Raw genomic sequence first — 25490 nt, 5'->3', positions numbered from 1 at the left:
CATAAATAATAAGCGATTTATTTATTTACTTATCTATTTTTATGTCTTAAACTTTGTGTTTCAACAAAGCAAAAGGGGCACAAACACACACACACACACACACACACACACACACACACGCAAAGAATGTGTGCACTTGAAGTCATTATTCGGGTGTGTCTGGGAAAACCATGACGTCAGATCATCACAGGTCGGCCTCCTGCACCGTCAAGTATCACAGCCATGACCACTCCCAAATAAAACCCTCCACAAAGCTGCAAGTTTCAGGATAAAGACGCAGAAACTAGTTGTCAGAGATAAACCTGCAGAGAAACACGTGTCCTGAGCAACACTCACTTCACTGAGCCCTGGACAGGAGACGAGTTTAAACTGGGCTCCAGGTGGATCACCCCTCCTCTGCTGCTGCTGTGCACACCTCGTCCTCTCCACCTGAGATGCGCCGTAACCGCGAGGCCAAACCGACCGGGCCTCATTCCTGAAGTCACATCATCACAGTCGCATGGACTCATCACCACCCCACTCCAAGACAAACCACATTCAAATCCTCAGCTCTAAACATAGCTGCTCTGCGCCCTTTGCTTCTGCTCACATCCAGGAACAGTTCATAGCAGATCTGTAGGATGGTGCCGTGGAACCACGGGCACGTCACAGTAAAGGACAACGTTTGATTTCTGTGGACACCAGAGCAAAACAGGTAAAGAGCTTTAACCCTTAATACTGCGGCCATGAGATGTTGGAGTCTATCATAAGGTATGTTTGAATAATCATAATGGTGATGGCTTCTCTACAGAGGAAACACAAACATGGCCTTCTACATACATTTGCTTTGTGTTTTATTATTTTTGAAGCCTGTAGGTTTTCACAAAATTCCTATATATATTAAAATTTAAACCATGAAACTAGGTAGTTACAAAAGTGACTGTGGGAACAATGTTAACATTTATAAATTACAATATTTTATTAGTAGCCTACAGGACTGTTCTTGACACAAGTGATTCTCTACTGAAAGGGCCAATTACCTAAATCAAGTAGTTTTTATAAAAGGATGTCCATATACTCTGTTGTCATTTTGATTTAGTACCCCTGGCTAAATAAATGTCCAATATTTTTATGTTTTTAAAGCCTGAAGTACCCACAACATACCTGGATGTTGCCTGTTTCAAAATAAGGAACAAGACCTGTATCCAAGATTAGAATATTAGCTTGACTGTAAAATCATTGGAGTTCCTGAAGTTTGTGAACTTCCAGTCTGAATACCTTTGAAATTGTGACACCAGCTCTTTATTTCATTGTGGGAATTTACTTTTCCAGTCTATTTCACAAACAAAACAAAAAATACAGATGTATGTAATGTACAATATCTAATGCTAAGATAAAATACATGTCTTGATAGAGACGTCAGCGAGATCACAAGTTAAAGGAACTAGTTTGGTGAGGAGCAACACCTTCGACTATTCTTCTGAGAACCTGTTAGGCCAGTGATTGGTACTGGGTTGGTTGTATGTACAGGAAGAAGGAAAAACAGGCATGACAACTTTAATAAGACGTTGATGTGTTCAAACATGTCAATTAGAGTGTTTGTGTTGTTTTAGGATCATGTACTTTGTTTTGATTTTGTATTCTTAACCTAAAAAACAAAGTGAATCAATTCCTGAAAGTGTGAGTTGGAACAAAACTAACCAGACATCATCAAATCATGTTAACATCTGTAACTTTCTCCTGATCTCCAGCTGAACAATGAGGGACAGACTGAGCCACCTGCAGGAGGTGTCCAATGGCTACGTGGAGCAGATGGAGTACGAGGAGTCCACTGTCTCTGAGACCTTTAGCAACGTGGACCTGGAGGAGATGACCCACGAGGCGGTGGTGTTCGACAACAGCCCTGATCTGGTGGAGGTCTTTTCCCAGTCGCAAGAAATCCACAAAGAGGTCCAACTCATCCGCCTGGAGGTTAAAAGGCTCCGTGAGCATAACTCCCGCGTGCTCCATGGCACCACCAACATGAGCACCATCAAAAGGGACTCCAACGCCATCGGTGCTGATATAAAATCCCGGGCTGAGAATGTTCTAGCTCAGCTGCGGGAAATGGACAGCAGAGCCCAGAAGCTGGAAGAAGCACATGGGTCAAATTCTGCCATCCCGCGCATCGCCAGAACCCAGTATGCCTGCCTCAGCAACGGTTTCCGCGACGCCATGTTTGACTATAATGAGGCTGAGATGAGCCACAGGGAGAACTGTAAGATCCAGATCCAAAGGCAGATGGAGATCGTGGGACGTGAGGTGACAGGAGAGCAGGTGGAGGAGATTATTGAGACGGGCCAGTGGAACGTCTTCACCGACAACATTGTCTCTGAGGGTAAAACGGCTCGGTCGGCCCTGTCTCAGATTGAGAAACGTCACCAGGAGCTGGTGGACCTGGAGACCCGCATCCAGAGCATCCATGATATTTTCCTGGACATTGCCTTGCTTGTGGAGGAGCAGGGGCCCATGCTGAACGCCATCCAAACTAACGTGCAGAAAACTGATGAAAACATAAAGGAAGTCCTCGTCAAACTCGGCAGGGCCAAGCGCCATGACAAGAACAACCCGTTCAAAAAGATGTTTTGCAGCTGTTTCCCATGCGTCGACTAATGACCTTACACAGACAGGTAGAGGGATGGGAAAGAGCTGGACACTCAAAGAAAAGAGGGAAATCCTAATGCAATTAAACATGAGATTTAATGTCTGTAATGTTTGTATGAAAGGTTTGAGACGGGTATCTCAAATCAGAATTATCATCCAATCATCGATCAATCATGAGTCAATTATTGGGTTTAACCAGAGACATTCAAAGAAACATCAAGCTGAAAGAAAATGTTTTAGAAATTGTAAAATGTAGTTGTTCTTGATTTAGATAGATGTTTTATTCATTGCTATATACTTTAACTATCAAATTCATGAATTGCCACTCTGGATCTTATGTAGAGATCACACTGTGATGTAATCTGCTACTTTTCATTGCCTTTTAATGACTTTATATCTTATTTTGGTCTTTATTCTCATTGTCTTGTATTTAACATAAACAACTGTATTAAAATATAACTTGTGTGTTGGTTCTGGTTGAACACTTCATCAACATATTTATATTTGATATACATGAGATAAGATTAAACTTTAAACCTGTTACAGCAGCAGACAGTCAGAATGAGATTGACAAGAGAATAAAAAAAGGCACTAGAATGAGTACGTACATAACATAAACCTTTCACTGTGGAAATATTGTCTAGAAATCTAATTGTAAAGTGAAGTTGCGCAGAATGATTGCATTAATATAAGAAGTTATTTAAATAATACATATCCATGTGTATGCATTTAGACTTAGATTAACACATTCTCTTAAATTAAGTTCTCACTTAGATATACAGTCACACCAGGGGCACTGTCAAACTTTTTACATTTCTTGACCTCTGTAACCATTCTGATAACATCTATAATCCCTGGCATAGAATAGAATAGAAAGCAATTATTGTCATTGTACAAGATAAAACAGTACGACAACATAAAATAAGAGGTGCTGCTTCTGACAAACAATGCAAATGTATAAAATACAAAGTTTTAAAAAACAAAATACTAATAAATACACATCCAATAAATATGAGGCTAATAGATACGTTTAATTAGGTACGTTTTTGGTCTCTTGTCATCAGTCAACCAACGTACGGCAGCTTGATCCACGAGTCGAATGGTACACGTGTCAAGTAGCTCGACTCCTCAGATTTTCGTTTCAGATTTTGTTGACACATTACTTCAGAGGAATGACGTGTCGCTTCCTCAAACCAGTCTCTTCCTGCATTAAAAGAAACTGAGAAAAGGAAAATGCATCTCCACAGAGTGGCGTGGCAGTGGTTTGGCCCGTGTTTGTCACCTGTGAAGGGGCGTCAGTCACACATGCTGAACACACACACAGCAGACAGCCCTTCATCAGAACAAAAAGATGCTTCCCTGAGCAGCTTGGACCAAACAAATCAGTGCGAGAAACACCGAAGGGATATTGTATATTTGGATATTGTGGGAGCCACTCACAACAGGTAAGACACTTAAATATGAGAACTGAATGGTATTTGATTGATTTTGGTGCAGCTGAGGCACCTGGAGACAAGTGGATAATTGATTTGTGACAGACAGCTTGGAAAGTATAGTACTGATTCAAGAAGAAATTAACAAGTTAGATAATTGTTTTAGAATGTATTGTGATTGGTTTAAAAAATAGTTTTGTGAACATTTAGCAATTTTTTCTATGAGGAAATTGATTTTCTCTGCGCTTCTATGAGAGGGACAATTTTAAATGTTGTCAGGCATAAGATTGGCTAAAATAATTCATTGAGAACATAAAGCTGTTGCGTTTATATTCTGTCATAAACCCAGTTCTGTCATAAACCCAGTTGTGTTTTTCAATAAGACCGTGTCTTCCTTGTTCCTGGTTGAAATGACGACATTCCTCTGAACCACTGAGCTGAGACTCTCATTGTTTTCCACCAAAGAAAGAAAAGCTGCAGGTAAAACTGACCTAGAATAGCAACTTGCACGTACAATCAGCCTGTTGTCTGTTTCATCATGTTTCCTGTTTAAAAAAAAAAAAAATGCATCATACCCAAAGCCTGAGTAGAAGTAACCAACATTTTGTGTTATGATGCTCTCTCAGGCAGAATGCGGGACATGCTGGAGAGGCTGAAGACCATCAGTGAGGAGCAGGAGGGCTGTGAGCCAGAGTTTAATGCGCCCGAGTACGACGTGGACAAGATGACTCTGTCTCAACAGGCGGTGGTTTTTGAGAACTCCTCAGCTATTGACAACATCCTAAAGGAGGTCCACTCCATTCGCAAGGAGATCTCCTTCCTCCACTCAGAGGTCGAGCGTCTGAGCGCAGTCAATGAACGCTTTGGGACCTCTGTACGACGCCTCACCCTTATCAAAAAGGACTCAGTTCAAATTGCAAAGGGAATCCAGCAACGTGGGGAGGCCCTGTACGCCCGCCTGCAGGCTCTGGGTAAGGAGGGCAGCGTGCTGGGGGAGAAGGAAGGTCACAACTCTGCTGTCTGCCGCATTGCCCGAGCTCAATACGACACTCTGACCAGAACCTTCCATGCTGCCATGAGTGACTACACTCAGGCTGAGGAGATGCAGAGGAGTATGTGTCGGGGGAGGATCAAGAGGCAGGCCTCCATTATAGGGACTGAAATCACTGATGAACAGCTGGATGTACTGGTGGACAAAGGCGGAGAGGGATGGGCCGAGCTGTCCCAGAGTTTACAGACACAAGGTGGCCGCTCGAGCCAATGGGCGATGTGTGAGATCCAGGGCAGACACAAGGAACTGGTGGAGCTGGAGGCCAGGCTGAAGGAGGTCCACGAACTGTTCCTGACCATGGCCGTGCTGGTGGAGGAGCAGGGATCCATGATCAACAACATTGAGACCAACGTGTGCGGTACTGAGGAATATGTTGAAAAAATCAATGTTAACATCAAGAAGGCCATACAGTACAAGAGGAAAAATCCTTTTCATCACTTCTGTCCCTGTCTACCCTGCTGGAGACGCACCCAAACATTATAGGGCATATTTTGACTTGATGCAATTTTATGGATGATTCAAAACTGAAGTAAATATCCAAAAGTTTTGTAGCAGAAACATTTTTATGTAATATGCTTTGAACATGATGTGAGTGTGTAAAGGATTTTAAGTTGAAACAATAAATATTTTAAGCAGTTCACTGACATGTGAAATAAAGTATGTTGTGAATTAAAACCAAGTTTGTCAATTTGAGTTAATTGTGTCATGTGGGAAAGAGGTTCACGTGTTCCCAGGAAATTCAGATTCATTGGAGTCATGAGGACAGACGAAGAATGGACAAGTTGCTGTCAGAGTTGTGATGATACAGAACTGTAGTAAACTATCAAAGTCACAAAGAGGAGCATCATGCTAAGGTTCCATATGACTGTGCTTTATTGCTCTTTGCAATACAATGAAAGAAATGATGCCTCAGCCCACAGGAGACCAGGAAATCCGTTATTATCATTATTGACATTATGCAAGCTTAAAAAAAGTAAGAACTCTTTTGAGCTGTTACCCACGTCGCATGTTAGACTTCACAAATGATAAAAAACAATTAAAAGCAATTTGTTAAATGTATCCATAGATGTTTGGCTTTGTTTAAAGCAATAGAGTCAAAAAAGGACTGATGTCAGTGTGGACCTTACTGAAAAAGGAATTGTGCATGAATGTTGGATGTTTAATTGGCACCTCTGAGTAAATGTGGCCCCTGATTCTGAAAAATCCAAGATCCACCACTGACCAGTCCCAGGATGAAGAATAATTCATCTGCAGATCTTTTGGATATTAAAAAATATCACTTTAGAAGTTTACTGCTTGATTTCGTTGTCTTCCGTGTACATATACACACTGGTTGATGGTCTGATCTTAAAGTCTAGTTGTCTGAACGCTGCTTTAAGTCATTTTCAGGTCTTTTTCTGTACAGTTACAGGTTTCTCTGGTCTTTATTGGCTTATTTCTTCGACATAACTGAGTTTTTACAGAAGTTCCTCTCTTCCTTATTGTTGTTTCCCCTCTGCTTCCTGTCTGCTTCAGTCTGCGAGGCAGAAACAACCAGACGCTCAGCCACGTGTGGATGAATCACGGAGTACGTCTTGCCCAAACTTGTGCTACCAGTTAGCCTGTGCTAACGCTATTAGCTGCTGCTAGCTACGTAGCGCTGGCTGTCCCCGCAGCTGCGTGGTAACGATGGATACAGCCGGGACTCTGGCACGGTAACAAGCCGACATTTTTGTTTTGGGCGGGTATGACGTTACTCCCTCACGAACAGCCCGCACTGTGAAGGCAGTTTGACGTGAAGCTGAACCGATTAGCATGTGCGCACATGTTATCCTGTAACTGCAAGAACTGCATTAGCATCACGGTTACGAGGCATCATTGATAACAACCGGATAAAACCAGGACGTCTCTTCTTGGTATAGCAGAGATGTGACGGGGAGCGCTGTACTAACCAGGATGGCCGAGTGGTTAAGGCGTTGGACTTAAGATCCAATGGACATATGTCCGCGTGGGTTCGAACCCCACTCCTGGTAAAGTCTTTTATCAAAGTCAGTACTAGTGTAAACTATATATACTTGTACTACACGTAGTAAAACTGCATCCAAGTCAGAGTAGAGCAGTATTTACCGAGTGATCGTGCGGTAGTCAGTATCACGTTATGCTCCTCAGTACAGAAGAGACTGTGAGAGAGTGACGTCTTGATACCTCACTTTAACATGATCTGTTTCAATGGCAGCTTTTGTTTTTCTATAGTGACAACAAGAAAAGAATCTTCCTCATGATCTCATGATCCTCATCTGTTTTCATTCAAATGAAACGTTTACGAATGATAACAAATAATCTGGATTTTATCACCAAGGCTTCTCAACTCATTCCAACCTCTGTATTTCTGTTAACCTGCACGTTTGCAGTGATTATACATACATACACATTTCTACACAGTTTGCACTTGTCACTTTTGGTTTTTCAGTATTGTATACGACTTTTTTATATATAGCTTTTTTTTACTTTTTACTTTGGTTAGTTTAAATTGAATTAATGCACTGCTGAACTGACCTGAACATTGTACTGTCGACTCTCTAGTAACTTACAAATAAAACTCTCAATTATACAGGAATAATTGATCTACAGGCAGCATCTATTGCACATCTGTCCGTCCAGGGAGAGGGATATATTTGGTATGTATGGTGGATGTGAAGAGGCCAGAGGCCAGCCTGCAGGAATACAACATTAATTTATTAATGAATATTTTTATATGTAAATATATTTTAATTAATGTATTCGTTTGTTTACTAAAAGATCTGTTCTCTTTTTTAGGAGTGATTGCACCTTTTGGACAGAGGAGGGCGCTCTAAGCTGTCCTCAGGAGTCCCCGGGCTGGAGTCCAACACTAACCCACATACTCTCATCCCTACAATTTCACTGCAAGGCCGCTGCCATGGACTCATTGATACCTGGTCATCTGCATCCGCCGCAGAGAAAGCTGCCCAGAAAATAAATGCAGCTCTTCTAAAAATAGTTTAGCAAAGGATTGCAGCACTGTAGACACTTGGATGTAAGAAGTGTAGACGGAAAATCCTTTAAACTCTGTTAACCTGTTGAAATTCCAGTGAATTTAAAACATATACGACACTTGCACCAGTTTTGTGACAAATATATTTAGTGCGTAATTAGCGCAAACATTTTCTTTCATGCAAATCTTTGTAATTATGCCTGTGAACTTATGGTTTTGAGTTCCCACTTGTCTTATTGCTCCCTCTGCAACAACCTCCAAACAAAACTCCTGTCACCTGATAGGTGTCAGATGCCCATAAGTGAGCGCTAGTTTGTGAAACTGAGCTTCTTCTTGGAGTGATGCGAGGAAGCGTCCACAAAAGAGCCCTGACAACTGAGAAGAGGGAGGGAGAAGGATGAGGGCTCACAATGGAAGATCAACATCTCTGCATCCCTGCAGCCTCGGAGACCCTCCCCAGTGGGCCTTCATCTTTTATTCCCTCCCCTCAGGTCCTGGAAAAGTTTCTTTTTGCTTTTCAGGCCAACACATAGCACGGTGTAATAAAATGAAACCTGAGACAGAAGCTGGTGAAAAGGTTTACGATCATGACAACTGCTGTATTTATTATTATGGTTATTTTTTACTGTTACTGTTATTTTTTACTGTGTAATTTTACTTCCCTCATTTCACAATTTAACAGTTTTAAACTCTCTGCTGTTTGTTTGTTCTTTCTATTATGTGTATGAAACACTGACTAGTTACTATGAAGAAGCTGCATTTACATCAGAGCACATGATCGCTCCATTAAACTTTATAACAAAAGTTTTTAAATAGATTCGATCATCCAACAACTAAATCAAACACAAAAGCCAACAAAAAAGTTTGAATGCCTCAACACAAACGCTGTCTACATGCAAACGTGTCAATTAAATAATAAAGATAAATTCCAAGAATAGTAGAAACTAAAACCTTGCTGCAAATATATTCAATGAAGTAAAAAGAATAAAACTAGAATCTCAGACTAAACAGGATAAAAATAATGCAGTTTAAAAATGGTGCAAATGAGTATTGAGCAATATTCAAGTAGTATTGCACATGAAAAGAGTCTATATATATCTACATGTTTGCTGTACTTTTACTGAGGTTTTTGTACAGAGGCCTTCAACACTTTTCCTTCAATCCACATGTCCCACATGTCACAATAAGATACTAGCTTCAGTGTAAATGGTGAATTTCAGTGGAAACGTCTTTGAAACCTCGAGTCCTAATTAAAGCAGCACTTCTGATTCCACAGAGGAAGTTTCTTTTTCTACTTTTTTCTTTTCTCCTGTGGGAATCACTGGTGTGGTTGGTGTTACGTCACGTGACGCCCACCGCGCCATGTTTCCATGTCCGCGTCAGGAAAACTTTTAAAGATCAAGTCCAGCGTCAAGCCACCGAGGGGGAGCCACGCGCTTCCGGTCAAAACCTTCACAATAAAGCAGCGAAGTTTATGAAACGAAAACCGATACCGAAAGAATACTGGGAATTTGTGGAGAATTAATATTGAATGTGTTATTTTTGCACATATTTAAAGTATTAAAGTAACATAGATATCTATGCAAAAAAGATCGATGGGGTGGAAGGGTGTCGCATTGCAAGAAGAAGCCTGGATTTATAATGTAATACATTTCATTACCTTTTCTTCTTCTTGTTCATAATAATCATAATAATAATTATAATAATAATAATAATTAAAAAAAACAATATCAATAATAAAAAAGAAGAAGAACAACAATATAAAAAAACAACAATAAGAATACAAAAATAAGAAAAACAACAATAAGAATACAAAAATAAGAATAAACACAACAACAATAATTATAGTACTAGTAATAATAATACAATTATTGAAAATATAATATCATTGTTTCACTTTGAAGGACGCGTTCGGAGCCTTTCCGCTAAGCGGAGCTAACTGCTGCTAGCTTGCGGTGGTGCGGGCAGCGGGGTAGAGAGGGTGAAGCGAAGCAACAGGAACAAAGTTGCGGGACCTTGAGTTCACAGCCCCGCGGTGTTGAGCCGTGCGACGTGAGAACCATCGCTCGGTTTCCAGGAGGTACACGGACCCCCCCCCCCCCCCTCCAGCTGCGGTGGTCAGTGCGGTTCAGCTGTGCGTGGCACAGACTCGTCTCTTTCCAAAGCAGTTTTTTTGGGGGGGCACATTGTTGGAGAGTGGATGCGCTCGAGGCTTCAGCTCGACTGTGTGCGCTCAGCTAGTCGCTCATTAAAGAACACGAGTGGGTGGTAGCTCGTGGAAAAAAATGCCGTAAACCAGCCGGATTGATGCACTTTGTTGTGTGGAAACTTTTGGCTTCACGCGTTCTGGACTTTGTTGTGAGGTGAGCACGTCTCCTGACTCCTCGGTGACAGCGGAGGTGAGTGTGTGGATCAGGAGTTCAAAGTTAAACCCCGTGAAAGAAAACCGCTTTTATCCTTAATCCAGATTGTTGCATGTAGATGTGGGTTTACACTGCGAACCAGATTGGAATATATGTTGTCGTAAAGTTCTGCAGTCATGCCTCAGAGATGAAATATTAACCACGACGAGGCCACAAGAGATGAACTATTCAAAACTCTCTCTGTAGCGTTATGTGTGTGTGTGTGTGTGTGTGTGTGTATCTTTGTGTGTGTGTGTGTGTGTGTGTGTGTTGTCATAGTCTCGACCCTGACACTATTGTTCCACCTTCATATCCACCAAACCAGAAGATCACACTGGTTCTGCACAGGAGCTGCAGATTCACTCAGTTCACACTAACCTGCCTGATCGTGTCCCCTCCAGTTGTTTTGCCTTGGTTGTCAAATCTAGCCCCCTCCTCCCAGCGAGAGGAACTGAAATTGGAAGGACAGCAGCCACAGAGGGGAGGCTGCCTCTCCCTTTACTTTACACTTATTTTAGGTTCTTGCATCACCCCCCCCTCTAAAAACACTGATAAAACTGCACATCAGCTCCTTTCATGGTCAGACAAGCTGTTTCTGGTGAGGGGGGGGGGGGGCAATGGTTGAGTTTTTTTTATCACTGAATTAAAACACAAAGAGCACAAACACGAGTGAAAAAGAAGGTTTCAAGACCAGGATGTAATCTGCGAAGCTGCTGCACCATGTCCACACATTCATTCAGTCAAATTGGGGTTTGACAGATGGTGTTTTTCTTTTTTTTTTTTTGTCGTGAGTTAACTGAAAGTTGAGCACACACGCGACAACGTCCTGTCTGGATGTGCAACGCAACAGTGCAAATATTAGCACACACACTGTCCAGTGTCCAGGGTCTGACAGGATCTTGTTTTAGCAAAGTCTGGTAGACGACATGACAATCTACTTAAAATAGTTTGAAGCAGACAGTGTGTGTGTGTGTTCGTGTGTGTTCACTGATATCTTGTTACACTGTGGAAAAAACACTGCAAGGAAAATCTTTGTAATCCGGCTTGAAGCGCTGCAGAATTCAACATTTGGATTTTGAGTGAGTGTGATGGTTTGTGAGGACGGTGCAACGTCCATGAAGGGGCTGGTGCTGACCCCAGCTGACATCGGACCAGAAGGTCATCAGCCAACAAACGGAGACAAACAACCATTTACACCAATTTTTCAATCAACGGGAACCTGGAGAAACATGCAAACCTCACACAGAAACCTGGATTTGAACTCAGGACCTTCTGGTCATGAGGGAACAGCTTTAACCGCCCTGCTCATAATCCCTCTATCTGGATCAGGGCCAAACTTTGGAGGTATCCATGTCCGTCTTTCCACCAAGTTTCGTGGAAATCGTTAGTTTTTACCACCCAACAAGCAACAAATGGACGGGGGGGGGAAACATAACCTCCTTGGTGGAGGTAACAAATGTCTGTGGCTGATCAAACAACACCGCTTTAACTTTACACTGTGGGCGTTTCATACTCTTGATATTATTGACTACTTTGCTCTTGAGCGTTACAAAACTTTACATAACTGCCAGGTATTACGCTGTCATTACTGTGAAGGAGTCGTTTTAACACATCAGTCAGTGCCCTGAGTGTCGGCCTCAGGCCACAGTGTGAAACCACCTTGTTTCCTTCCTGAGCAGCTCTGAGTGGACACGAAGGTGCAAGTCTCAAACAGCTGTTTGTGTTTTAACGACTGACGGTGTTCCTCGTGAAGTGCCAGATCTTCCTGTGTGTGTGTGTGTGACTGTTTGGTTGCTTTGTGTGTGTGTGTGCGTGGCTCACTTAACTTTCCAGGCCTGCTCATGAGACTTACGGCCACATTAAAGCAGAGAAGAGCTTAAAAGAAGAAGTGAAGTTTTGTTGCTGGGCAACTGATGGATTTTGATTGAGCTTGACTCTGAGTTTCATTCTTACACACAGGTACAGACAGAGGGCTGGTGCACTGCGTGACAAGTGGTCGGACTCCGTAACACAAGTAATTTTGCTTTGGATTAATTGGCAACCATGGCAACGCACGGAGATGCTGCAGAGGGAGGAACCAATGAAGAGTTCAATGACATCATCAAATGGAGATCTGGTATGTTTTTTTTTTTTTTGATAGTTCTGCTTATTGCTGTAGTTTTGTCTTGGTTGATTACTTGTGGTTCAACGCACCATATGTTAATCCAGGTGATGTCAAAATGTGTCTTAACTGCAGACCGGTGTTTGTTGTACATGCATGTGCAGTCACCGAAAGGAAACACTGACACAGCCAGAAATCTTGTTGTGCATAGTTAACCTCAGTTCCCATGGCGGCAAGGGAACAAGGCACTGAGGCAAGAGCAAGCGACAGTAGGTGTGAAGAGAACAGGAGGTTGGTTCACCATAACACGTTCGCTCTGTGAAAGAGAAAGTAACAGGAAAAGCATCCAATGGCTGCAGAGAAAAGAGGAAGGCAAGAATGCAGGGATGGGTCTTGAGAGCCGCACCCTGTGATCCCTTTATCTGCGGATCATTCCATTCCATAGGTTAATCTTTTGTAGACGCCTCCCTCCGCGACAGAGACAGACACACAAACAGGTTGTTGTTCTGTGTTTAAGTTGAGAGACAGCTGTATGTGTTCAGCTCAGCACCAAGATGGAATCTATCCTGTTTCTGGAGAGAGATTTAATTTCATTGTGCGATTTAGAAAAGGTTTTGCTAAGATCAACAAAAACGATAAACTGGGTCGTAACTAAACAAACTGCCACCGAACAAAAAAGGGGTTTAATGCTTACAAGCACTTAACTTCTTAACATACAGGAGGTTTTTATACTTTTATACTTTATGATAATCAAATGAATGTATGAATACTCATGAGCTGCATCACGCTGGTAAGGTAGTAGCATTTAAAAATCTGAGTTTGGTAGATCATGTGTTAAGTTTATAGAGTTGAATAATGATGAGTAATAATGTTTTTCGTATTGAATTACTGAATAATTACATCAATTCAGGTGTCGTACACAAACGTGCTAACTGGGATATATGGGCTTATAAAGCACTCCAACCATTACGTACGATAGCAACAGAAACCAAAAAGCTAAAGAAGAAAACCTAAGGAAGTATACGGGCCAAACAATTCAGACAATGTTCGCACAGTGGGCTCCGGACTTTCTCTGGTTTGTCTCTCACATACAAACAATGCAGCAAGAGATTCTCTGATCAGACGTGTTCACAACAACACAGACATTGCAAGAGGAAGGACATTACGTATCAATTCTGCTGTTGAGAAAAGTTTTTGTTGACCCTGGTGTCAGACTGTTGTCTTTCCGAGTTGACATCTTATTCTGCAACTTCACGTATGCATGTTCGAAACGTCATCATTGTCCGTGGGGTGATCATCCAGGTTTTCACCAGGGGGCTTGCAGGAGAATCTTTCGAAAGTGTCCGCGGCAGCTGACTCAGACATTTTCACTCTCTGGATAATTTCAGGAGAATATTCGGAGTTCTGTGCACGTCTGAAAGCAGCTCTCCTGTATTAGATTTGGCAAAAAAAGCATTATGCCTTGTATGGAAACTGAATTTATATGCAACTCATGTAACCTCCATTAGTTTGTTGGTCTTGACTGTCACATGCAACATGCCTGCAAAAAAGTTCCCAACCGGCCTCATCCCTCCTGTCAACCCCACATCGCTTCTTCTCCTCTGGCTCCATCTGTGTATCGAAACGTCTCAAATGCAGCAGAATTTAATAGAAAGAAAAGTGTGGATTTATTCCTCCTGTCTGGTCCGTGTGCCAGCTCTCCCCGTGCACCCACCCAGCCTCAGAGCACTGGCAGACGTTGTGCCAGGAATTCCACTGTGCAGATGGAGTTTGTAATTTACAATGCTTGTCTCCAGACCACAATGCTTTTCTTACAAAGATTCGGGTTTCCCTAGCAACCCCTTAAAGTAATGTTTTTTCTTTTATGTCGAGGAGGGGGAAAATTTAGCACGTAGCTTAGCTGCACTCTAAAACAAGCCTCAAAATACAGCAGAGCACAGTCGAGCTGAGGTAACTTTGCAGACCGTGGCCTAACGTGCCTCTTTTCTTCACTGTATGGAATGAATTTTTGTGGTATGTGAGTATTTGGTGGGTTTACAGAAATATGGCTGAAGTTAGGTGTTCTGCGAGATAATTTAGAACGTGTGTGAACCCCATGAAAGCAGGTTAAACCAGGCGAAGCATCTGTAAACGCCTTAATGATAACAGTCTGAGATCTGTAGCCCACATGGAGCTGACACATGGACAGTGAGAAGTGATTGACATGATGATGATGGTGGGGGTGGGGCGGGGGGCAGGTGGAAGGATGTTTTCACAGCTGAGACGGCCTTTCTGAGAAAAGCACGGTGCACTTGTTCAAGTGACCTCCATGTCTGAACGGTTGAAGACTTTATACTCGACAGTGGAGTGTGTACTCACGCAGCGTGCCCTCTCTCTGTTTTTGTTGCCATTACTGATTGACAGAAAGGTATCGACATCTTGAGGAGAGAGCATTTCACATTTAGTTACTTCGCAGCTGTGGATGACTTAGTCCAGCTGGTGTGTGCGTTCTATTTGTACACCAGCACTAAGGACTGAGATCATCGTGTGGAGGCAGGGGTGTGAGTGTGTGTTGTCGATCTTATGATGGAGGTCAGCGCTCAACTCAGTCTCTCCCTGTTGCAGACGCATATATATGTGTCTTGTGGGGCGTGGGGGGGGTGGCTCATGTTTTCCATGCTGTTAAGCAAGTTTCCACAGTGGACGAGGAAGAGGGAGAAAAACTTTGAGGAGAGAACGAGCGGAAAGAGAGACCAGGGTGGACCAGGGTAGAGCCGATGTAACAGAAGTGCATGAGGAGAAAAATAACTTTGGATGGAACTTAAATGCTCATATTTTGGCCATTTAGAGATACACCACTTTCCCTTGCTGTATTGCACGTGTTACTTTGCTGCAGCTGCTCTGAAATGCTCTGTATAAGCTCTTCGTCTAAGTCGCCGTTAGGCATGAATGTTACATGTTACTTGGTGACCTAAATGCTTCATGGTAAAAAATCGCAGGAATGCAAACAAGGTGTTTCAGGCCCCTCAGGAGCAGAGTTTTATGTGGGACTCCCTTTACTGCTGACTTTTGTAACTTAGCATTCTTATGACAAACTAAAAGAAAAGTCCTATTTTCCTTTAGTTTGGCACTTTGACCAGCATTTACTTGTTCATGATCTAGAATATCAGATTGTGAAAAGCTTGACTTGAGTCGAATATCAGAAAATTATTTCACCCCGAATTTGATCATAGAGAATTGTTTCAGTTATTCTTGAAAGAAATAAACTCCTTTCTGTTTCTCATCTGTGTGAATTTGCTTGTTTTGTTTGTTTTGAATCATCGTAAATCAAGTATCATGGGTTTTAGGTTTTTGGTCCTGACAAAACCAGCATTTTAAAGACAAAACAAATCAAAAGGAATCAGTGAAAACAATCATTAGAATAAATATTATCTGCAGCTCAATGTGACCAAATAAGCTGAACACTGTTGGGAAACCAGATGTGTGTGTTTTTTACTACGCAGCACTTCTACAGGGGCTGAAACAGATGTTAGCGACTGCTTCCAGACAGTATTTCTGGTTGGATTATTCTATAACCCATAAGGCGTAGCTACCTATCCTGTCTGTGCACTTCCCCTCCCCCCTGTTCGCTCTAGAGTGCAGACAAATGTGAAAGGTCAAATATCATCCACGGGGTCACAGGCTGTTGTCTAGTGGCCATTACACAATATTGGACAATCACCTGACCTTTTTGTCCCTCTCTGTTTATTTGTCACATGAGAACTCGGCTGTGGCCTTCTCAAAACCACACGTACACAGCTCCTGTTACCTGACCTGGTCTCGTTGTTCTCCACCTTTCTCTTCTCCGTTGTCTGCCTTTTCTTCCCCCCCCCTGCTCATTTCCCTCTCATGTCATTCAGTGTGTACTTGTGCGTAGTACTGACATGATACGATCCAAATAATCCACTATACCACAACTGCTGCTTTGAAGCCTCCAGTTTTATTTTGGATTTTTGAAACAATAAGTAACCACATTTGGAGGAGCGAGGGGAGGAGCCTGGCTGAGAGCTCGAGAAAATTGCACGCCCACCTGCACCCATTGGATGGTACTATCACATGGTATCCAATGCCCCAGTGCATACTGGGCCAAAAAGGCATAATAATACTGTATTGAAGACGACTTGAAACCCATGACGAAGAACATAAACTTGGGATCATAGATAGTGATATGAATGTTATAGTCTTTTGGTGTTTTAGACCCCTATGTGATGTCATCGTGATTAGAAGGAGGTGAAGCAGAACACAGTACAGGAATTCCCCCCAGGGGTCATGACACTGATGGTGGCTGAGGATCCAGATAAAGTGATAATGATTCTGCTGGAGGCTGGAGGAGATTGGGGTGGAGGTGGGTTATGTCTGCGGTAGAGAGGGGAAGGGATTTAAAGTGATTGACTGGAAGAGACTGTGGCAGGATTTGTCACATCGCCCTCCACTATTTGAACGTTTGTAAATGTGAGAACAGTGGAAGTCCCAAACAACGCACTAAAGATTCGGTGTCTGTCTTTCAGCTCCCGGAAGCTTTTTTTCTTTTTAACTGGGACGTCTACGTTTTACCTGTTTAGCCAAACAAAGGTTTTATCTGCTCACACATTATCTTTGGGTGTGACGTGAAGCATAATGGATGGCATATTGTTTTATCTAATGAGACATCAGGAATGTAAGTATCACCACCAAACAGAGGGTGTGGAGGGTGTTAGTTGTCACCAGGCGACAAGCTCAGCTACATGTCACCGATCCTTAATTCTAGACTTGGCCTCTTGCAGCAGGGTGGACCCAGTACTTGAAAATATTTCAGCTGTCACGCGTGTGTGTGTGTGCGTGCATGTGTGGAAAACGACCAGATTAGTTGTTCAGAAATAATTGGATGAAACTTTAAGGCTATCTGCTGTGATGTTCACCACTTTGCAGTCGCAAAGGAAGATTTTCAAACTGTCAGCGAGGGCAGCAGCATGTGGTGTTATGCAAATACATAAAAATGGGTGTGCACGTGTGGGTAGCATCAAACACAAATCTAAACAAAGGAGCCTTCACTGTGGCTGCCTCTTTGCTCTGAGATGTGTTCCTTTTTTTTTTGCTTGTGATGCTTTAGTTTTTGTTGAATGGTTGTACGGTCAGGGAGAGTTCCCATGAGTGTGTTTTGACTTTCAGAATGGGACGTGTCCACAGGGAGAGCAGCTGTATGTCTTCATGGCAATATATAGACACAAGTGTGTGCGCTTGTTGGTCTCATAGCAAGTAGCTAGATGTGGCTGCCTGGGAAGTGGGAGGAAACTAGCTCTCAAACCCTGGCTGGAACTCTTGGAATAGAAACACTGGCCAAAACTTCTCCCCAGGGTGCGGTTGTGTGTGGGACTCGGCCTCTTTGGTGCATGTGCATCCAGCAGCATGCACTCCAGCTCCACCCAGCCCATATGACATTTAGAGTCTTCTAGCAGAAAATTATCGGTCTCAGTCTCGTTGTGGTTTGTTGAACACCCTCAAACTAGTTTCCTCTTTCTGGAAATCTTTTCCCCAAAGCAACCCCTTCCAGTGTAAATCCCCCAGCACCTCTGCCCCCTTTTCTTAGCTCATTAAGGCTACAAAGCCATGTTGCCCAATCTACCTTCTGACCCCTCGCATGACAGGATTTAATAAAACAAAAAAAAAACAGGGCTGAGTTTTAGATTAACCCTTTAAAGCTTCTGTGGTATTTCCCTTGTAAATTCCCATCTTCTCTTCCACATGTTTGTTTTACTTGTTCTATTATTTGTGGTGCTAGAACTTGGTGTATATACTGCAAACATGTTGAAACTTTTTCATTCTGCATTGAAATTACTGCGCTGATACCAGTTGTCAGTTTTTACAATCACAGATCTTTAGAGACTATTTTTTTCCACTGTTGCACAAACACTGAGACGTGACAGACGGGGAGAGAGACGGGACCTGATGTGCATAAAAGGTTCCATGTCGGAGGTGAACTACAGATATTGTGGCTCCATGTTATGCACCTCTACAAAGAGAGTCTGTGTATTCTGACATGGGAATCTACTTTTGAAGTCCTTGGGTGGAGGCCTGTGGCATTGTGGGAGAAGTGCGCTTTCCATTTCTTTCTCTTGGATGTTAGTTGGACCACTGACTCATCTGCTGGGTGTGTATGTGTGTGTATGTGTGTGTGTGTGTGTGTGTGTGTGTGAAGCACAACCACCACCCCCTCTGAATGGTATGTTTTATGGAAAAATCCACCCTACAGCACACAGGAGGCTAATTTGATATTTCTTGAATTTCTTGGTCGTGCTAACTGGTATGTGATCATCATAAAAGAAATCCCTTGTAAAAGAAATGGAAAATCCCAAATGTACACCACCTCTAACAGTAGCCATACAGGACCATTATGCCTTGCTTAAGGTGTGTGACTGCTGCTGTGTCGTGATTAGTGAGGATCCCATCTGAAATCAAAGTGGACTGTCAGGAAGGGAGGCTGAAGGGAAGAGGGTACAACAAAAAAGAAGTTAATTACACTATTTCATCACAAACTCCTGCAGCACATTGAACATCAAAGTGTGGCTGCACAGTGGAAGTTTCCATTAGGGAGGCTGATTTGCTCTCGGTGGTGAATGGGAAGCATATTAAAAGGTATTTTGAGGGCATGTAACTGACCCTAATTTTAAGTGATTTAGTTAAGGAAGATATTTCGCTTTTTTTAGTTCCCACTCTTTCATCTGATATGTTTAAAAAACATAAGAGCCGTTTTCAGACATGATCTCTGGGTAAAATCCGGGGAATCGGCTCCGGAGTTTACCCAGAGTTTGATGTTCACACATGCACAAAACAGAGCGAGGTTCTCTGCACGAGCAAGACTGAGATTGATTTAATAATAGCATTGATGCGTAATGAATAATGTTGGGTTAATATTTCTAATTTCATGGGTTATTTGGACATTTTACACGATACCAATTTGGTCGGCGGTTACCGTGGCAAAGTCTGAAGCTTTGAGCAGTCGGGTCGGCCCTATAAATTGCTTTGAAAACTCATAAACTCGTCCAATGTTTGTGGTTAGACACACAAAAAAAAGGGTTTGACTCATTTCATCCAACTATTAGTCAAACGTGGAATACGGCTGTGTGTGTGTGTGTGTGTGTGTGTGTGTGTGTGTGTGTGTGTGTGTGTGTGTGTGTGTGTGTGTGTGTGTGAGAGATTGACAGAGAAAAACACATGTTTATGCAAGTGCATAGCTTCCTTCAAGCAGCTCGATGATGGATTTTCTCGGGGTGGTGTGAGAAGACGAAACGACAGAGGGGTGGGGGACGCCTCTCTCTTGGTTCATGGCTGCTGCAGCATTGGAAAGTCCCTCATGGTCTCTTGACTCCAAGACCAGCCTAGCCAGCCCAACCCAGCTACTGTAACTGGAAGGAAGTGGATTTAATTCACTCAGACCCTGGAGGCTGGTCACGAGTGAACCGGGCTGGTATTCCCTCCTCTACTTCCTCTGTGAGAAGGAGAGGAAGAGAGAAAACAAAACAAAGGAAAATGAACTTTCTCTTTATGTCCCCCCCCCTCACTTTCCATGTGCCCTCGCTCCCATATCTGCATTTCAGCCTCTCTGTGGGGAGAGGGTTGTTTGCTCAGTTGGTCCTCATTGACTGAACATGTCAATGAGCAAATGGAACCTGTTCCCCTGGGTCACAGAGCTGCATTAAAAGTCCGGAGCACAATTCACACTTCTGACTCTACATCCGGCAATGTGTGATTCTGGGAGTCATTTCTTTTCCTTATCAGAGATTTCACTTTCATATAAACACGAGAAAAGGAAGTGGCTGTTGTAGTCTGCAGAAGGTTCAGGTCACTGTGGGTCATTTATCTTCTGTCAGTTTCTGCAACGTGGGAGAATGAGAGCTGTCGTCCCCCCGTCAGTGTTTTCAGGGGAGAACCAGCTGTTATTTGCAGCAGTGCATACGACACACACACACACACACACACACACACACACACACACACACACACACACACACACACACACACACACACACACACACACACGCACCCACGCACCTCTGTCACTTGCTTTTTAATTGAGAAGTCCCTGTCACTAACTTTCTCACCCTCCTGTTGAGCGTGTCTGTGATGACCCAGCACCCCAGATAAACCCACTCCAGCACGCTCAATAAAAGCTCTCACACCTCTACTTCCTCTTTCTCTCTTCTCTCTGTCTCTCTCACTCTCCCACCGCCACCATCGCCCCCACCTTGTCTTCCTGTTCCGGATTTCATGTTTTTCTTTCTTTCTTTCTCTCTTCTTCTCTTAAAACATTCATTTGAATCATGAATTTAAGTAAGTGGATGTCGTGGAGAAAGCGCAACTTTTTCAGAAGGAAGAGGAAGCATGAAAATAGTCCTGACTTGGGTAAGTGGGTGAGCACATCTGTCACACATCTCTGGAGGAATTTAACATCGAAATTTAAAGATTGTATTTCTGGTAACTTAAGCTGTTTGTCCATTTAACGTACAAATTAAATGAACAGCCTCTGTTTTACTTTTGTTGAGGACGGTCTAGAAACCAAACTAAACGCCCAAATGGTGCACTACATGATCACCCCTCGAATTCAAACCTATAGCAGTTAGATTCAGATTTTTCTATCCTGCAATTTTATGTTTCTGTGTTTTCAGTCTGAGTATATTTAACTTTCTCACCTTTGTCTTCAAGAATAGAGACCAATACTCTGTTAAAAGTATAACTTGCAGTGATTGTTCAGATGCAAAACTGCATTTGAAAGGGAAATAAACTGTGCTGTGTTTAAATGCATTTTTTACTTATTGCTCTTACCTTTTGTATCTAAGGAGCTTTATTACGATGCTACTGGTCACTGTATCAAACACAGCACAAGTTGCTTATAGGGGATCCAGACCAGTATTAATCATATTAAGAATTTTCAAATTTGGACTAGAGAAGAGAAAAGTAACTTCACATGGTGTGCTCTAGGAAGAGAAAAGACGACAGTGAAAATAGTTTTTAATGAAAATAAATATTTATACTTTTTATTCAAGCACCACCTTTAAAGATTCACTTAAAAAAAAGCTTTTTGTTATGTTTTTTCATTTTTATTTCATGTGAGAAAAGAACATTTATTTGAATAAGTGTAGCCTATTTATTTATAATCCCTTAATTTCAATGTGAAACCTGATGGTAAATATTGTTAACATATTGTTGCTTTCTTTGATTTGACATTCAGACATTATGATGCTCCGGATCTTTTTTGCTTTTGGTTTTTTTAGTGTTTCATTGCTCAAGATCCTGTGCAGGTGTAGTATAACACTAGATCAGAAAAGTTGAATCTCAACTTTTGGTTATATAGATTTCCAGCAAATACAGGAAATTAAGCCAATGCCTTCATTCCACCGCTCCGTCCCGTGTTGTGTCTGTTTGTGCGCTGATCTCGGCCCGATACGCTTCTCTCTGTCTCCATCATGTGCCAGCATTTGCCCTCTGTCCCCTGTTGCACGCAGGGATGGTGCCGAACAGTGTTTATCTGTGCTAGTCCCCTATCTCACAATGCATTATGATTCCCCACCCCTGGCCTGCCCTGTCCTGTCCTGCCCCCGTTCTGTTTCCCTTTCATTGGCAGTGTCCCTCTTTCCCTCCCCTCTCTCCCTCTCTCTCTTTCTGCTGTTGCATTCTTCTGATCTTTTCCTCCCTCACTGGTCAAGGAGTGACAGAGGAGAGGAGGAGAGGGTAGCAGGAATGTCAAACTCAGTTTTGTGCTGATACTCCTGGACTTTATCTCTTTGCTTTTGTGGCTTGTTTGGTTTGAGTTTGCGGAGGCCGACAGTGAACAATGGCAGAATATGGGCTCAAACTCAGAGGTAGGAACTTTGAAAGGTGTGTGACACAGGTCTTGGTGGCAGCTAGGTGTGGCACAGGTGGTGGATTAAGGTGCAGTTGACTTGTGACTCAGTCGGTTTATTTATAAAGCTTATTAGTTTTATCAAGACATGCTATGAAAGCACAGTATTACTTTCTCAAGTGGGTGGTCAGTAGCTCGACTACTTGTTCCTTTTTAAATGTACCTAATATTTGATGAGGGATTCACATTCTCGAAGAAGCTTTTTGGGCCTTTCTAATTAGTTTTGAATAGAAAAAAGAACAAACCTCCTACTTATAGGTTCAAACTTGGAATGCTTGTTCATTGGACTCCAATGAACAGGCATAAAAAATATCAAAAACAGTAAGAAAAGCCAATCATTTTTGATTTTAAATACGTGTGACAGCCCAGTTGATGTCAAAGCCAATTAAATTCCTTAAAAGTTTTTGTCTTCTCTATCTTTCCATCCCCATCTCCTTTTATGACCCGCCACAGTGATTTACAGTTTGCATGGAGTACCTCTAGTTGGTGAAGAGACCTGGCGTGCTGCTCACAGTTCATCATTACACTCTCTGACACCACAAAATTCCTGCACCCCCCTCGCCTCACCAGTCCCCTCTCTGATTTCCCCAATGCACGCACCTCACAGCGGTGTTTTTCAAGCTTGCTAAGTGGGGATATGGGTTAATCTCTCTGGACGCACGGTGTGTTTTGCTTACAAATTCCCAGATCTTGGCGAGGGAAGAGTGTCAACAAGGCTGCGCCGGCTGGGACAAGCTTAGACAAGTGACCACCGGAGGGAGGAGGGAGGAATGCGTGGGAAATGATAGGAATTCTATGCATTCCTCTCAACCTACAGAGTGCCAATCATTCACATATACACCAACTGTGAATAGGATTAAGTTGTGTGCATTTACATTTTTTGTGTACATATAGGGAAGGAGAAAGTTTGTGTGAGGGAGTGTAAGTGGAGTGACGTACAATGACATGAAAGCCCATTAGTGTGGGTGTTTGTCCTGAGTAAGGATTGGTGCCCTCCAACATGCTGTGGGTGGCGCCGTGCTGAAAGACAAGACAGCCAACAGCTGAGCCTCCCTCCAGATCGCCATCAAGGTGAAGTTCACGCTGGGAAACGTTTACGAGCACGGCCTCTTCTTGAAAGTCGTTTAATTGCCTAGCCAGAATTTTCCCTTTTATACACCATCAAAAACAACCCATGAAAGGCAACATTTTCAGACCATAGACTGTGTATAAAGATGACGTGTCCCCTTAAATCTAAGTAGGCTGCACCAAATTGCATACACTATTCAGTTCCCTAAATGTGCCTGATCTTTTTTAAAATCAAGATCCATGAATTTATTTTCTGGAAAATAATGTTAAAGAATCGCAATGTTAAAGAAAGCCAAAGAACTTCCTGGATTTTCATGGTGATCTGTATTTTTTTGCGTAATCCTGCTAACTAACAGATGGGTAGACAAACAATCACGGATTAAAACATAACTCCTTTTGTGGAGGTAACAAAAACTGAACCTAACAGAGAAAATTAACAATTTTTTATTTGACATGTATTTTAATTATGTAAGTATGGTGGGTTAGGGTGGCAGGGTTACCTGGCAGGAACCCCAGGAGGCGATCGAGACACTCTGGCTTCACTTTCGGGGAGCTGTCATGTCGTCCATCGTTCTATACAGTCTATGTTTCAGACACACATCCCATTGGTGTTCTGCCTGTTCAATTTCCAGATACTTCTTGTACTGGGGTTGTATATTGGTTATTTGCCGCTCGCTGCTGCTCACTTGGAAATATTTGTCTTGGCTCCGAGCTCTCTTGTTTACTGTTTGATGCTGCCGTGGAAACCCTGATGGTTTGTTTGATTTTCACCTCAGTGCGTCCCACCGTGGCCCCCCCTCTCTCCCTGCTGTGTGGCCACAGGCTCTCTCCACCTGTGAGATGGACAGATGTACTGGGACTGGGGCTGTATATTTAATGCGTCCTCTCTGTGTTCACAGCTCAGAAACCTTTTTGTTCTGCCCAGTTTTATCATATTTTGTTTGTTTGCGCCTCATTTTTCTCAATTTCCTCCACGCTGTTGACTCTGTTATGTAATTCTGGTCAACACTGGGTCAAGGAAATAGGACAGAAGTCTGACAAGTTGATAGATCGTGGTCACATTTAAGAAAAATATACTTGTATCTGAATTTTCTTCAGGGCGTTTTGGAGAATATATATATATTTAGCCTCAGCTGTGTTTGCTTTCATTCATCTTTTTGACTGAAACTCTAGTGTCAACAGAAAACTCGGAATGTAAATGTTCGAGGTCACAGAGACACATTAGTCGTGTAAGTTAGAAAAGTGAGATGATTTATCTGTTTTTGTCAGGAATGGAATCCTGCACTTAACTTTAAGCATTACACTGTGATCTTCATGCTGTCGTGTGAGTGTGTGCATGTGTGTGTGTGTTGTGTCCGTGCAATATATTGAAAGCATGTGTGTGCTCACTGAGCTGTGAGAAGATACCAGGGGGATTACACTTCCTGATGTAATCGCTACTTCCTGTTTGGCTGTTGAGGAAACGTTTGTTTCTCAGCACAGTCACTTTACATGACTCTGAAGTGTGTGTGTGTGTGTGTGTACGGGGCTCAGTTATGTGGGATATGATGACTGATTATTTGACTTGGGTTGAGTATTTGTTCTGCAAACAAGTGTGCCAGTGACTCTTGCCTCAACTCGTTTAGACTCACTGGGCTGATGGGAAATCTTTATCATATGACCAAGTGACCCATAAAGACTGTTTCCCAGTAAATGCTTTCCAGTGTCTGTTTACAACTGGTTTGGAATTTAACCAGGTAAAAAATGTGTCCTCAAATTTAGTCTTTAAACATTGATATTTTCTGTTTGATTCAATGATAATTATAAGGATAGCAAAGACTTTGTACTGCATTCACCTGTTAATGAACACACACACACACAAACACACACACACACCGCTCCTTTTGATCCATGCTGCATTAAGACATTCCTGGGCTGTGGTGAGTG

General features: G+C 42.6%; 3 protein-coding genes, 1 long non-coding RNA gene and 1 other non-coding gene across 15 annotated transcripts in view; all 5 read left to right on the top strand.

Annotated features, from left to right (window-relative positions):
• Window positions 1–483: 483 nt before the first annotated feature.
• Window positions 484–3081, top strand: stx11b.1 (syntaxin 11b, tandem duplicate 1). The gene is made up of 2 exons (XM_020097802.2): window positions 484–694; window positions 1731–3081. The coding sequence occupies exon 2, from the start codon at window positions 1738–1740 to the stop codon at window positions 2629–2631; it is 894 nt and encodes a 297-aa protein (XP_019953361.1). The 5' UTR covers window positions 484–694; window positions 1731–1737; the 3' UTR covers window positions 2632–3081.
• Window positions 3082–3828: 747 nt separating this feature from the next.
• On the top strand, window positions 3829–5781 carry LOC109636201 (syntaxin-11-like). The gene is made up of 3 exons (XM_020097800.2): window positions 3829–4067; window positions 4439–4535; window positions 4682–5781. Exon 3 carries the CDS (start codon window positions 4687–4689, stop codon window positions 5587–5589), a length of 903 nt encoding a protein of 300 aa, XP_019953359.2. The 5' UTR covers window positions 3829–4067; window positions 4439–4535; window positions 4682–4686; the 3' UTR covers window positions 5590–5781.
• An 881-nt stretch (window positions 5782–6662) lies between these two features.
• LOC138405586 (uncharacterized) lies at window positions 6663–8042 on the top strand. Of its 2 annotated transcripts, none has more exons than XR_011239375.1 (3): window positions 6663–6800; window positions 7700–7763; window positions 7903–8042. It is a non-coding gene; the product is annotated as an uncharacterized lncRNA (long non-coding RNA). The 2 variants fall into 2 exon arrangements; XR_011239376.1 differs by lacking the exon at window positions 6663–6800 and adding an exon at window positions 6980–7115.
• trnal-uaa (transfer RNA leucine (anticodon UAA)) lies at window positions 7036–7118 on the top strand. The gene has a single exon. It is a non-coding gene; the product is annotated as a tRNA-Leu (tRNA).
• Window positions 8043–10042: 2000 nt separating the features above from the next.
• Window positions 10043–25490, top strand: part of utrn (utrophin) — a 164809-nt gene continuing 149361 nt past the window's right edge. For 5 of the 10 annotated variants that reach the window (XM_069514534.1, XM_069514541.1, XM_069514536.1 and 2 more), the window contains exon 1: window positions 20843–20998. In XM_069514534.1, the coding sequence (XP_069370635.1) occupies window positions 20917–20998 (82 nt within the window). In that variant the 5' untranslated portion in view covers window positions 20843–20916. Of the gene's footprint in view, window positions 10498–12459; window positions 12617–14586; window positions 14615–20811; window positions 20999–22324; window positions 22456–25490 lie in introns of those variants that run through there. The other 5 variants (XM_020097588.2, XM_020097587.2, XM_069514538.1 and 2 more) reach the window with 5 other exon arrangements.

The sequence above is a fragment of the Paralichthys olivaceus genome, chromosome 19 (genome assembly GCF_024713975.1).
Source record: "Paralichthys olivaceus isolate ysfri-2021 chromosome 19, ASM2471397v2, whole genome shotgun sequence".
Lineage (NCBI taxonomy): Eukaryota > Metazoa > Chordata > Actinopteri > Pleuronectiformes > Paralichthyidae > Paralichthys > Paralichthys olivaceus.
Note: the sequence above shows the minus strand (reverse complement) of the source record. Positions and strands in the feature narration are given on the sequence as shown.